The sequence below is a fragment of the Prionailurus viverrinus genome, chromosome C1, assembly GCF_022837055.1.
Source record: "Prionailurus viverrinus isolate Anna chromosome C1, UM_Priviv_1.0, whole genome shotgun sequence".
NCBI classification, from domain to species: domain Eukaryota; kingdom Metazoa; phylum Chordata; class Mammalia; order Carnivora; family Felidae; genus Prionailurus; species Prionailurus viverrinus.
The window spans coordinates 114,655,936-114,670,045 of NC_062568.1; the positions used below are offsets into that span (position 1 = coordinate 114,655,936).

The 14,110-nt window shown below is 52.0% G+C and overlaps 1 protein-coding gene across 6 annotated transcripts in view; it reads right to left on the minus strand.

The window, feature by feature from the left end:
- Positions 1-2,888: 2,888 nt before the first annotated feature.
- ATP1A1 (ATPase Na+/K+ transporting subunit alpha 1) overlaps positions 2,889-14,110 on the minus strand; it is a 33,134-nt gene continuing 21,912 nt past the window's right edge. For 3 of the 6 annotated variants that reach the window (XM_047870229.1, XM_047870231.1, XM_047870230.1), the window contains 13 exons: positions 13,276-13,335; positions 12,550-12,742; positions 11,058-11,233; positions 9,904-10,040; positions 8,939-9,089; positions 8,223-8,391; positions 7,947-8,101; positions 7,488-7,611; positions 6,412-6,557; positions 6,160-6,290; positions 5,782-5,883; positions 3,644-3,735; positions 2,889-3,250 (listed from right to left, as the gene is read on the minus strand). In XM_047870229.1, the coding sequence (XP_047726185.1) occupies positions 3,222-3,250; positions 3,644-3,735; positions 5,782-5,883; positions 6,160-6,290; positions 6,412-6,557; positions 7,488-7,611; positions 7,947-8,101; positions 8,223-8,391; positions 8,939-9,089; positions 9,904-10,040; positions 11,058-11,233; positions 12,550-12,742; positions 13,276-13,335 (1,665 nt within the window). In that variant the 3' untranslated portion in view covers positions 2,889-3,221. Of the gene's footprint in view, positions 3,251-3,643; positions 3,736-5,781; positions 5,884-6,159; positions 6,291-6,411; positions 6,558-7,487; positions 7,612-7,946; positions 8,102-8,222; positions 8,392-8,938; positions 9,090-9,903; positions 10,041-11,057; positions 11,234-12,549; positions 12,743-13,275; positions 13,411-14,110 lie in introns of all 6 variants that reach the window. The other 3 variants (XM_047870227.1, XM_047870228.1, XM_047870226.1) reach the window with 1 other exon arrangement.

Consider the following 14,110-nt stretch of genomic DNA (forward strand, 5'->3'; position numbering starts at 1 on the left):
CTGGAAGGCTCCTTGGAGCAGATTGCTGTCCCGCCTCCAGTTTCAGATTCAGTCGGTGCGCATCAGAAGGTGCATTGCCATCAAGTTCCCTGGGAGATACTGGTCCAGAGACCACATTTAGAGAAGCACTGGACTGAAGGCTGAGAGTCAGGGGACCGGCCAGGAGCTCTTGCGGGTGTCCAGAAGTGAAGGGCAGTGCCAGAAGAGAAAGGGTTTCATCGAGGACCAGCCACCGTGCCAATCTCTTTACATATAACCTCCGTGCTTTCAACAATTCTCAAATGTCATTGGGATTCGAAAGGAAGCGCCGAGAGGCAAAATTCTGTACCCATGGTCAGTAAGTGACTGTGCCTAGGCTAAGACCCAAAGCCTGTTGTCAGCCACACTGGAACTGAGTGGCGATTGCATGGTGGCAGGGGCCGCAGCAAGGTAAGGGAGACAGAAACCTCACGTGACTTCCGGCTTTCTGATTTGGGCAACGGGGCGATAGATGTCATTGCCTAGACTATGTTCATTTTGAGACTAGCGTGTTGTGCTTTGTGGGCAAATACAGATGTCCAGTAGACAACTGGATTCACGGGTCTGGGGGCTCAGAAGAGAGGAAAGCATTGTGGGTGTTGTGTTGTGAAACGCACAAGAATAGGAAGCGGGCAGAGGGAAAGGCATGGGGACCCCCCTGAGGAAACGAACAGCCAAGGAGCAGGTGAGGAGGAGGCAGAAGGCTAAGGAGTGGGCAGCCATGATGATGGTAGAGATGATGGGTCCGGTTTGGGCAAGGGGGTGATGGAGACACAGGTGCTGTAGAAGCCAAGGACCGGGAATCAGGTCAGAGACGACAGTTATCAGTGGACCGGTGTTATTAACAGGAGCCGGGAGGCGGCGGAGGGATGATTAGGTGAGTAGAGGGAGGAGGCTGGTCAGGATGGCTGTGTTGCAGATTTGTGGGGGTGCACCGTCTCTGGGGTCAGCATCCCTCAGCTGTTTCTGTCCTTGTTCTGGAGCCATACTTAGCCACTACCGAGAGGGCTAAAGTGAGAATTGGAGTGCAAAGCAGAAATGAGCTCAGGCGTTGAGTCTTTTAGAAAGCTTGGAAACATCTGACCCATCAGGAAGCCTGGTTCTGGTACCAGTTTTACCCGTCACTTAGCTGCTTCCTCTGGAGCAAACTTCTGGCTGTAAAACTGGTTATTCAGTGATTGTCAGAAGGTAGAAATGTTCTGGTGGGAAGGGGGTGGGAGGTTCGGAGACTCCCCTTGTCCTGCCCCACCCTTCCTCCAGGTGCTTTGAAGTCAAGGGGCGCTTAGAGCGGTGAGAAGCCTGGCCTGGAATCTACCTGGGGTCACCCCCTGACCCTGACTCTACAGTGTCAGGCTGCTTTGAGCTCTTTGGGAATACCCATGACCTTCGTTGTAGTGGTGTTGGGCTCACTGGTCAACCCTCCAGGGGTGCCAGAGAGCACATACAGGGGCAGTAGGGGTGGGGACAGCAAATCTGACAGGGCTGTGCTGGTTGAAGCATGGGGAGGGGGTTGGGTGCTCATGAGGGCCATCGTAGCAGTGAAGGGCAAGGTGTCCTCGAGTGGCCAGTTACCACCCGTCTCCTGGACTCATAATCCTGAGGACTTTCTATGTTAGCTTCATCCTAGTTTCCATGTTGGGCGAGCAGATGGCTATTTTGAAAGATGATTTGCTGGGGCATCTGATAGGCTCAGTGGAGTATCGACTTGATTTCGGCTCAGGTCACGATTCCGGGGTGGCGGGATTGAGGTCTGCATCGGGCTCCGCGCTCAACTTGGAGCTTCTCTCTCTCTCCCTCCCCACCCCCCTCTCTAAAAGCAAAAAATTAAAAACTGACTTGCTTACAAGTGCAGAGATCATCCCAGGGGAAAGTGTCCCCGAGAGAGGAGGTTAGAACTGGTTAGACTAAGGTCAGCCCTCCCAGTTCCTCCAGCTGGAGAGGGGACAGCCGATGACAGCCAGTATGCGGGAATTCACTGGTTCCCTTCCTCTCCCATCAGTACAGCTTGGAAGTGAGCTGCAGTCAAGAGGCATGAGCAATGCATTAAGCTTTCAGAGAGAAAAAAAATACTTTAACTCCTTCTCTGCCTGCCTGTCAACGTACTCGGGTGCCAGAAGTAAGGACTCTATTGTGTCTGCTTGAAGCAGGGACAGCCTTGGAGCATGGCTAGGTGACAGCAGGCACACTGGAGTGCTGAGCCCTGAGACCGAGGGCTGGGGGGAAGGGAGGGGGGGTACACTCACGCTTTGAGACCAGGTGTTCTCAGACTTGACCCTGATGTAAACACATCTCTCTTACCTTTTTCTTTAAGTGCCTTCTGGCACCTAAGCTCTTTCTGCAATGGAGCTGTTTAATGCTACATTAGGAACGAGCTATGTGATAGGGAAGCGCTTTGTGATACATGGGCCACGAGACCGTGTAGGCCTGCTTCTCAGACCTTGGTCTAGAGACGCTTGAGGCTGCTGTGGTGGGGACCCGGGGGCTGTGCCAGCTTGACAAGAGGGTATGGTACTAAGGCACTGAATCCTTCACAGGACATGTGCCTCCGTCAAGGAGCAGATGTGAGACAGCTGGAGTTGCAGCCACACCACTCACCCTGAGGTAGGTCCACAAATGTATCTACTCAGAACAGAAGAGCCAGGGCACAAAGTTCCCCCTCAACAGCAGTTCTCAAACTTGAATGGGACTGAGAATCGCCTAGAGAGCTTTTATACAACCAGAGGACTGGTTAGCTTTGGTTCGGGGGGGGGGGGGGTCTGGGTTTGCCGTGCCAACAAGTTCCAGGCTATTGAAGCAGCCAGTACAGGGATGCGCGCAGAGAACCACACTCTGACATCAGGGCCACGAAGGTGATGAGGGCACAAGATCGATTCCGTTATAATAGCCATCTTTATTTGTAAAAATCCAGATATAAAATGTATTCTTTCAGTCTTTCCAAGTTTTCCTTTTTACAAAAACAAAAAGGCACATAAAAACCTTCCCCGCTGTCATTCCCATAGACGGTGTTTGTCAGGCAGCCCTCCCCCCTCCCCCCCCGTATAGCTACATGCTTCATTCCGGGACGTCTCGCTTCCCCCACATGCTTCGGTGCTTTCCTACCAGGGTAGAGTTCCGAATTCCAAGACTGAAGTACACAAAGAGGGCGTGGGGGGTGGGTGCAGGTGCGTGGTAGGATGCTCCACGGCGTGCAGGACACGGGGGGCCTAGTAGTAGGTTTCCTTCTCTACCCAGCCTATAGGCAGCAAAGAGAGACAAGACACTTGCAGTAAGTCCTGGCTCTAGGGCACAGTGGGAGAAAGAGTGTTGAGGAGTGACCTGGGGGTGGGGGAGGGGGGGGGTGTCACTCAAATTCAGCATTAGACCTCAACTCTCTTTCTTTGTTTTTAGAAAGAACATGTTAATTTAGGTTTCTGCCCAACTTTCCACTGGATCGTATTTGGTTTGTAGTCTAAAATACGATCGGTTCTGAAACCTCAATGGAGATCGTGAGGATGGGACTATAGCGATGGGCAGTTTGCAGTTGGCTGGTCCAATGGCCTGGGCTGAGCCCAGACACTTCAGAGGAAATAAAAGACACAGAAATACCGCCTCTCCCACAACCATGCTGAAGGTAAGATGAAATTACCGCCAGGGCGTCGCCTGATGATGAGTTTTCGGACTTCGTCGTACACGAAGATGAGAAGAGAGTAGGGGAAGGCACAGAACCACCAGGTAGGTCTGGAAATAGAATCGGGTACTAATTTATACATGAACACAAGTCAAAGGAAAGAGAAACCACATTATCACCCAGGACAGTGGAATAGCCTGGAAGGAGGAGCCAAGTACAATCATGGTTAACTATTGAGCCATTAGCACAGAACACACAGAAAGGTCTTAACAGAATGCTGCTCCCTGTGCCCAGGGCCTGGAGAGGCTCAGGAAACCAGACTGCAGACTTTATGAAGGAATCCCCTTTTACAAGTTTGGTTTATAGGGTAAGTTGAGATTTTCTGTTGACCATCCCCCAGCAAATGGGCATTTACTTTCTTCCCCTTTCTAAAGCGTTTGAGGAACTTGAGTGTGATATATATATATTATATCTAACGTCCTGGCATCTGAAGATAAAGCACTGCCAGAGTAGATCAGAACCATGTATCCATCCCTTGAATTCAGTCAGCTGGGTGCTGAATCCCAGCGCCAGGGAATGAAGAAAGCTGAGCCCTAATAGAGAACAGAGCTTTGGGAGCCCAGCGGCTGCTGCCACATCCCCAGCCTGGAGACAGGCACCCTGGACAGCCCTGTCAAGGGCCATGCTTTCCTGACTACCAACTTCTGCAGTCAACAGAGGAAGGCGTTCCCAGGGCAGAAGCCTGGCAATCTCTTCTTCCTGGCGCTAGAGGTCTTCCTCCACAGCTAAGAGATGATCTCCTTTGGCTCGGTCGCCCAGAGTAACTGAACCACCTTCCTAATTGGGTAGAACCTGTTGGGAACAAACTCTCTAGGCACAGCAAGGAGGTCCTGAGGCCCTACTCTATTTCAGTGTGACTCTCCACTTCAGGCTTTGAGAGAGCTCGGTGGTTCTCCTGGCCTCCTCTGGACAAACAGTGGGCTCAAGCAGACAGAATTCCCCTCGGACAAGGCCCGCCCCTGTTGTACGCCAGCTCTGTGCAGGGTGCTGGGGACGCGAAGTCAAACAAGATAGCCCATGCCTTAAAGATTACAATCTAGGGAGGAGTAGACGTGACCAGTAATACCAAAGAAGGGGTGTACCTGCACATGTCTGAGGGGGGTGAGCTCCAGGGCAATCAGCCCTGAAGGATTACCCAGACCCATGGGGTGGGGGGTGGGGAAACATCCTGACCAAGTACACGGGCAGGGGAAGAGAGTATCGAATTCACCTACAGAAACTTGCATGGCTACAAGAATGGCTACAAAAGAAGGCTAGAAAGACCGCTTAGATGCTAGTGAGACAGACCCTAGATGCCAGGCCAGCCTTGCACCGTGGATGTCTGCAGTGACAAGATGTCAGTGAGGCCCATGGGGCTTGGCTGGGGTCAATGGAAGAAGTGTTGGCTACAAGCCAGGTGGGATGGGTCTGAGCGAGGCTGGGGAGACTTCGACATCAAAAGCTCGTGTTGTACAGGGGCCACATTCTGTGCATCAGCATCTTTTCATCAGATGCAGTCGCTTAACCTCAACCAGTTGAGTAGACCCCACCCAACACCCTCTGTTTCTAAAAGTACCAGAATTTGGACTTCTGATAAACCCGGCCTTTTCGCATACAGGGGTTTACCACAAAGTCCTTCACTGTGTTTTAAAGAGGCCAGTTTGGTTCTGAGCAAAGACCAGCAGTCAGCTTTCTTTGGTCCCCTCCCCCCGTGATCCACCTCAAGCCCGTTTCTCCCACCTCCTTCCTGGGAAAGCAGAGGATTCAGAGGCCCACAACGGCTGGGGCCTGTGGTGGGAATACACAGGGGCTAGGGAAAGCAAATCAAGATCTGAACCTGATCCCCAAACCCCAGGGCACATCTGGTCCGCCTCTAATGACAACTGGACTGGCGCCATGGGGCACACAAGCACTCACGCGGTTGGCCGGTGAGCGATCCGGTACCGTGGTACCAGAGCCCGTTTAGCCAAAGCCTGAGCACTGGCCAGTCCTTCCTAATTTCCAGTCCAGAGGAATACTGGACCAATTCCTAACAATAGTAGCTACTGGCACACGTCACGAGAGGAAACGCTCCACGTCTATCTCGCACTTTGTGAGCTGGAAGAGGAGCGACTTACTTGAGGGGGTACATCCTCAGGGCCACGCCCATTCCAGGGCAGTAGGAAAGGAAGGCAGCAAGGGCCGTCTCTTCAAAGAGGCCGAATATTAAGATCTTGTTCCTAAAGAATCAAGGGGAGAGAAAGCTTAAGGACACAAACAGAAGTTTATCTTCCAAAGCCATCCATGCGTCAAAGGGCAGATCGAGGTCTCTGTGCAGGAGCTATACTCAGGAATGTGAGGGCAGATGAAAAAAAAAAAAAGAAAATCACAATTTGCTTCCTAAATCTCCAAAAGCGAGATTCCAGAAACTGCCATGTGTCAGGTGCCGGGGTTTTGCACAGAGTTGAGAAATCCCCAGACCCCTTGGGTGAGGGCCCCGAGCGTTCCCTACTCACTTCATCCCCTGCTGGAAGACGGAGTTCCTCCGGGTCTTACAGATGACCAGGTCAGCCCACTGCACCACCACGATGCTGACGAAGAAGGCCGTGTGGCAAGTGAACTCCACGATTTTCCTCTGTTCGTACGTCTGGGACACGGAAGGCAGTCAGGTAAGCTTGGCCCGCGGCCCGCACGGCTGGTGGCTGAGTGGCCACCGCCCCCCCCCCCGGGGGCTGGAGGGTCCTCCCACTGGCCAGACCCGTACTCACCCACTGCTGCCCGTAGCTGTCCTCTACGTCGTTGATCCAGCGGTCATCCCAGTCCACACGGAGCCCCAGCAGGTGGGTCGGGAGGAAGCCATTCTCAGCCAGGATCACGAAGTAAGTGAAGAAGCCTCCCAGCGCCTGGATCATCCCTGCAAATGCGGAAAAACGCCTTTAACCTGGTCTGGGGCATCTGCACGCACTTCACCTGACTGCCTTCAGGGTGGTCTTGGTCACCAGTTGACAGATGACAGGGAGTATGGAGGACCACAGGGACACATCCCTCACCCAGCGCCCTCTTCTCTTTTTGACTCACTTTTCAGAGCTTTAAAAGACCACACAAAGGTCTCACTTGGAGACATGTGCCCCCCCCCCCCCCCCCCCCGGCTCTGACTTCATCATCTGCCTCTACCAGGGCACAGCCTTTCAGGGGAAAATGCTTCCCTATGTTTTAATCTCTGCTACACGGAGACTTCTTTCCTCATCTCTTTTTCCCATATTTGAAATAGTGAACGGGCACTTTCTGACCCAACCCTCCCCCCCTCCTTCCTTTTCAGGGCCCTTCGCTTCTCCCCTGGCATCTGGTCTCGCCACACTGCCCCGAATTCCCCAGGGCACGTTTCCTCCTATGCTCCGGACCTCCTTAAAATGAGGTCTCCGAGACCACCGGTTAGCTCCACCGGTGGAGCAGAGATCAAGCCTGGTGCGGGGTCACCATGTGGTGGTGACCAGCCAGCCAAACTTTCAAGCTCATGCAACTTCGTCAAAGCCTAACTCTCTATCCAAATCCATGGCCAGTACTACGTACCCCCGGGAACGACTGCCTCTGAATGACCTGTGCCTGGCGAGCTGAGGGACCGCTGAGCCCAGGCTGAAGAACTACGGTTTCCACTAAGAAGTAACTGGGCAGACAGCAGAAGATTTCTTCTCACTCAAGAGGATTTTGTACAAAAAGCTCCCTGAGTCTCACACGGTGTCCTGGCTCTTGCTAGATCTGAAGTCCCCCAAAGCAAGCCCCTAGGCCGCCCCCACCACTACAGACGCTCCCTGCTCAGTGCCGGTGTCCGGGGACAGTGGCTCACCGATCTGCCCGTAGGCCATGCTGATCAGCCGCTCGTTCACAAGCTTGTCGGTCTTAGGGTTTCTGGGCTGTCTCTTCATGATGTCGCTCTCAGCTTGCTCGTAAGCCAGGGAGATGGCAGGAACCTGGGGGGGGAGGGAGGGAGGAGTATAAATGTTGTCAGATACCAGGAAGCTGACTTCGTGAACCTTCCTTGCCCTCTCCCTTTTAAAACCGTTCTTCTTTGTACCATGAGATGTTATTACCAGTCCCATCAAAAAAAAGAAAAAGAATCTTCCCTTTTATATAACGTTGCTCTCTGACAAACAGGCGTTGACAGTTGCCTCAGAGAAGGAGTGAGAACACGGCTTCCCGGAAGCTGTGACGCACACCGGTGTCACTACAGCGAGCCGCCACGGCCTCGTGGATGCCGGCAAGCAGCCGTGGGTGAGACAGGGCCTGAGCTGTGAGAATCACTCACCATGTCCGTGCCCAAGTCAATGCAGAGGATGGTGACGGTCCCCAGTGGTAGTGGAATGTTTGCAATAATAAATATCAGGAAGGGGGTGATCTCTGGAATGTTACTGGTCAGGGTGTAGGCAATGGATTTCTTCAAGTTATCAAAGATCAGACGACCTGGGAACGCAAGAGTTTGTTTCACCGTGTAGCTCAAAAGAGATGGGCAGGCCGGAAACGGCTACAGACTGACAGCAACGGGAGGACTTTCTGGGGGGCGCTTTACACATACTGCTCTCACCTTCTTCGACTCCAGTCACAATGGACGCAAAGTTGTCATCCAGAAGAATCATGTCAGCGGCTTGCTTAGACACATCAGAGCCAGCGATCCCCATGGCAACCCCGATGTCTGCCTTCTTCAAGGCTGGAGAGTCGTTCACACCATCGCCAGTCACGGCCACGATAGCCCCCTGTCCGAAGAAGGGGGAGGGGTCTGTAAGAGCCATACAGTCCCCGGGGCAGAAGTACCCGAGGCGCTACAGATACTGTCCCTTTCCTACGGAGACTCTCTGGGGGCTCAGAACCGGCTCAGCCCAAGAAGCCACCCAGCCACTACTCAACAAGAGAACGGAGGAGTGATGACAAATACATCCTCCCCACCTCCCCGCCCCAACGAGAGCTCCTCAAATGCAGGACTTTGGGGAGATCTCTGGAAAACCCCATTCCTTTACAGGTCTTCTCAAGGCGCGGGATGAGAGTTTCTCCTGGCCATTCACAGCCCCAGTGTAGACAGGAGGAGCCTGTACTGCTATTCCAGACAAGTGTGGGGGCTCAGACTCTGGGCCACAGTGAAGATGTGTGTTGTAAAGGGCATGGCACTGCTAGACCATTATCAAGTTCCGCCCCCCACCCCCGGAGCCACGCCCGGGGCCTACACTGGCACACAGACGGTGAGTCTGAGAAAAGCTGGGCCCTGCCGTCACGGAGATCAGAGCCCGGTCCCGGCTGCCCGCTAACCTGTCTCTGGCAGCCTTCCACGATGATAAGCTTCTGCTGAGGAGAGGTCCTGGCAAACACGATCTCCGTGTGGTACTTCAGAATGTCATCCAGCTGCTCGGAGGTCATGTCCTTCAGGTCGCTTCCGTGGACCACGCAGGCCTTGGCATCTCTAGGATCGGGATAGGAAAAGAGGTCACCCCGTGCTTCGCCAACATGATGCTCGTCACCGAGCGGGGCTGTTCTTCGATGCGGAACACTTTGTAAGCAACGTAAAGCCAGAGGGAATTTTTCCCATCAGGTGAAAGCGATTCTCTGTGCGGTATTCTACAGGATACAAAGCATCTTCTTATCTATTCCTTCCATTCAAGGATCACAGACACCTGGGGGGCAGCCTGCCTGTCATTTTCCTTTCCTGGTCTTTATAGAAGACGCACTGAAGTAAAAGGACCAAATTCTAGACAGCAGAGCAAACCCTCTAATAACCCTGAAGTAGGTGAAGGGGTCCCAAACTTTAACGAAACATCAAAACAATACTGCTTTATCTCTCATCTAGTTTACCGTATTGCCGAATTCTCCATGTTTGACCTACTTGGACAAGTGAGTGTGGCCCTAGAAACTGACTTGCTGCTAGGTTTAGGCGGTATGATCTGCGGTTAACAGCGGGGAATCGGAAGCCCGGCCACAGAGCGTACTTCAGGACGAAGCCTCAGCTTCCCTGCTCTGCCAAGTGGGAATAGTACCTACGTTAATACATCACTGCGCCAAGAGCTTAGAACCGTAAGCACCACCTAGGGGTTGGCCATAAGGACTCGCTCTCAGGGCAACCCTCCCGTGGAAGGACAAGGTTGCCTTCTGGAACCGTAGGGGCAATCCCTATTCAGGAGCAAGCCTGGAAGCAAACCATCGGAGACCCAGGCTGAGGACTCCCAACTTCCAGCATTTGCACATTCAAGGCAGACCGTGCCTCGAGCTTCCTGCCTCACCTGGGGTTCACCTGGCTCACTGGGATGTTGAGGCGGGCAGCAATGTCTTCCACGGTCTCGTTGCCTTCTGAGATGATGCCCACACCCTTGGCAATGGCTTTGGCCGTGATGGGGTGGTCTCCAGTGACCATTATAACCTGAACAAGAAACAGGACAATTTAGCAAAGGCAGCCGCCAAGCGAAATGACCTCAAAGAGAGTCTTCTGTAAACAGGCACGAGGAAGTATTAAAGATTACTCATCTTGGAAGATCAAAAGGAAAGAATGCAAACTTAAATTGATACAACAGTGACTAACCAAAAATATAAACACAAACGTGTGTTTACAGAAAACACAAAGCAATAACCAGATTTGATCTTGGTACATGTTCACACAGGATACATGGTATCTGCTTCTCCTTTACACAGTCACATAAAAAACTCAAACTTACTAAAACTAGCCAAGAAAAGAAAGGAAAAAAAAAAAAAAAAGATAAAAATCTGACGCGGATCACACTAACAGGCAAAGGTGCCACATGCTGCTGGTCAACAATCCCCAAACTGGCCCAATTCGGGAGAGAGGGTAAGTATGTAAAAGGAATTCAAAATTGTGACTGCTCTTTTTTGACCCAAGGATTACATTCCGAAAAACATACTTAAGAACGTAATCCGAGTGGTGGGGGAGTAACTTTTCCAAAGCTTTGAGGGGCAGTCTCACTAACGAGAATGAAAAAGCGGAAACAAATCAGATAGCCGGCACCAAGGCAGACGACGCGCCCCGGGTCGGTGCACCCAAACAACGTTCCGGGGCTTAGCAAGATTCAGAGGACACCGTCCATTAGAAAACCGGTTGACTGAAAGCAGAGAAGACGTGCCATGCACTGCCAAGCATTTCAAAATGCAAAACCTTGCTAAGTCGTTTGCTCTTTTCAAGTAGTATTACGCTTCCATTTCTTTCCCCCAAAATGTGTGTGTGTTTTCTTTTAAACCCGCCCCCCCATCTACTGATGATACCCTTTTAAAACAACTTGGCCCTTTCTGGTGATAACTGAAGTGCTGGAGGTAAGACACTCATCGGCCAGGTGAGAAATCAAGCTGGCCGTGTGGCTCCCGCGGCACCGAGCAGGGCGCCCCGGGGCACTAAAAGCTGATGCCAAGGAGGCACCCTGGGCTCCACCTTAATTCCAGCACTTCGGCATTTGCCCACGGCATCGGGAACAGCAGCCCGAGGAGGATCGATCATGGAGATGAGCCCCACGAAGCAGAGGTTTTCCACAGGGAAATTCACATCATCAGTGTCAAACTGGAAGCCTTCAGGAAACTGTTCGTCTGGCAGATAAAGGTGGCAGAAACCTGCAAGGAGAGCAGGCAGCCCGTGAGGACCTCACTGACCGAACAGGCACCGGACAACAGCAGCTGGCTAGTCAGTCCGCCTCCGGCTCCGTATATAGTGGGAATTATTTTTTTGTAACAGAATGAGGCTTTATTTAACCTTTATGAATGATGTGGAATCACCGGAAGACAAAACATGCGAATGACAGAATCCATCACCAAGCCTCAAAGGAAGAGGCATTGTCCGATGTGGAGGAGACAGGTGAGCCCCAGGATTTCAGGCTTCTAGACCCGCCCGCTCAGGTACTCAGATTTGGCAAAGCATGTAATTATTGGTCTCTGCTTCCTTCTTAAAAAATTTTTTTTTGTTAATGTTTATTTACTTTTGAGAGAGAGAGAGAGCGTGAGCAGGAGAGGGGCAGAGAGAGAAGGAGATAGAATCCAAAGCAGGCTGCAGGCTCTGAGCTGTCAGCACGGAGGTTGACGTGGGGCTCAAACCCACAAACCGTGAGATCATGACCTGAGCCAAAGTCGGACGCTTAACCGACTGTGCCACCCAGGTGCCTCGTCTGCTTCCTTTTTTAGGAAAAAAAAGAAAAAATCGAGCCCACATCTCTGCTCGCTATTCCTTTAGTATTACTGAGCACCAGGGTATGTTAAGAAAGACACCTCAAAATTAGATGAAGGAGAAGGTATGAACCAGAGTATGGAACTAGGCAATCAGTTCTGAGTAACTAAGCTAAGGAGAGCAGGAAGAATTACATAAGGAACTTTCATCTGTCCACCTCCAAAATATCACAAATGCCACCGTTTCAGTTACATTATACAATCAGTGAAACGTCCTTCTGATCTGCACCGGCTCTGATGTGGTAGGAAGGACAGGCAGCATCCTAGGTGAAAAGTTTACCGTTAATCTAATTTGTGAGCTGACGCATAAGCTCTGGTGTAAACGCACAACCATTCTGTGCCAGGCAGGAAACGGTTTTATTCTGGAAGCCCTGGCAATTCATTTTAATTTCATTAAGTTTGTAGGTCAGGGTCATGGCAACAGAAGTTTGATAATGAAGCTCTTCTCCCCGATCTTTCTTCCCCGGGCAAACAGAACTGACCAGCATGAGACCAAAGGTCCAAGTACGGATCAGAAGCAAACCAGCAGGAATTTGCTGCTCACGGGCCCAATGCACCAAACATTTCCCCAGCCCGGCCCTTGTGGTTTTCAGAACAAGGGGGAGGGGGCAGATCGAGGAGGAGGATTCCTCCCGAAAGGCTTTGGGGAGGTCAGCACAACGTGCAGACGCAGACCGGGCGGGTGGCCGTGCCGCCGGCTGCCCACATACCTAGCACACGCTCTCCGAGGCCACCTAGCTCCAGGTAGGCGTTCTGAAAGGCGTCCTTCAGCTCCTCGTCCAGGGGCTGCTCTTTGCCGTGCAGGAGGATGGAGCTACAGCGGTCCAGGATCCTCTCCGGGGCGCCCTTCATCACCAGCAGGTGCCGGGGCTCAGACGTGTTGGGGTTCTTATGGATGGACAGCTATAAAGGACAGTGGAGACGTGAACGCCAGGTGGCTGGGCGTCATTGGCCCGAGTGGGGAGCACAGCTCACTGGCTCCTGGGTATTGGTCATGAAAACCACCAAAACCTCCTACATCTGAACTTTGGGGTCTCCCACCTTGTAGCCTGCTTTGAATGCTACCAAAAAAGCAAGCATAGTGACCCAGCCCGAAATCCCTGGCACGGGTTCGTATCTAAAGCTTTCCTGAAGGGACAGTGGCAACAACGATGGGCACATCCCTGGACACCCAGCCCCCTCCGAACCCTTAGTAAGTATCCCAGAGAGCCCCAAACATTTTAGGGGAGGCTTCGTTTAGCCTAATGATACTCAAATAGATTAGGACTTTCTATACGCAGCCTGGGGTAAAACTTAAAAGCTTTCATGAAGTTTGAATAGTTCAGTTTTAGGAAGCGTGGAAGCTTGTAACATTTCAAAAAGGTCAAACAGCCCTTCTTCCAGCTCCCGTGCCTCCCCGCCCACCCCCTCGCCCACCCGCACCGACGCCAGGTGACCTGGTACTTGTTGGTGGAGTTGAAGGGTATCTCCACGATTTTGGTGTATCTGTCTCTCATCTCCTTCACAGAGCCACAGCACAGCTCAATGCATTTCAAGAGCGCGGACTCCGAGGCGTCGCCTGCAACTGCCCGCTGTGAACGCAGACATCGTTCTTAATTAGCCTGAAACGCTTCACCCAGGCACCACGGAAAACTCGGTGTAACCCGGATGTACTCTGATCGTGTCAGAAGTGGAGGACCGGGCGGGCGAGGCAGAAGCAGTGCTATTGGCAGGGACGGGCCTCCCTGTGCTCAGACCCCCGGCCGGTCACAGCCCTTCAGACACACACCCTAGCTGCCTCCTCCCGTCAGCCCTCCTTCGTCATCCCAAATCTGGCTTCTCATAAAAGAGGGGTGCCTCGAGGGGTCCCCCACCCTGGGGAAGACCGTAACACACGCTTCCAACCTACTTTAGCCTTTTTTTTTTTTTTTTATCTTCCCCTGTTGCAAAGTCTCAAAGGCAACACTATTCCCAAACACACATTTCTGGTTATGAATCTGCAAATACCAAGTGAGAATCCCAATATTTACAGCACCTCCAACGTAAAAGAAAATCCCTTAGGTGTGTTCCCAGGACTGGGGGCAAACTGTGTCAAGGGCAAAACAGCTTTAAACATAATTCAACTGTGCAAAATTATCTGGGCCTGAATGGTGTGAACTGAAAGCTATTATTAGCTCCAACAGTCATATAATCAGCTAACATCTTAAGTTCAAGACCACACTTGAGGTAACACATACTTCTTTTTTGTGATATACTGTTGACACATGTATGCTTTGACACACGAAGAACATT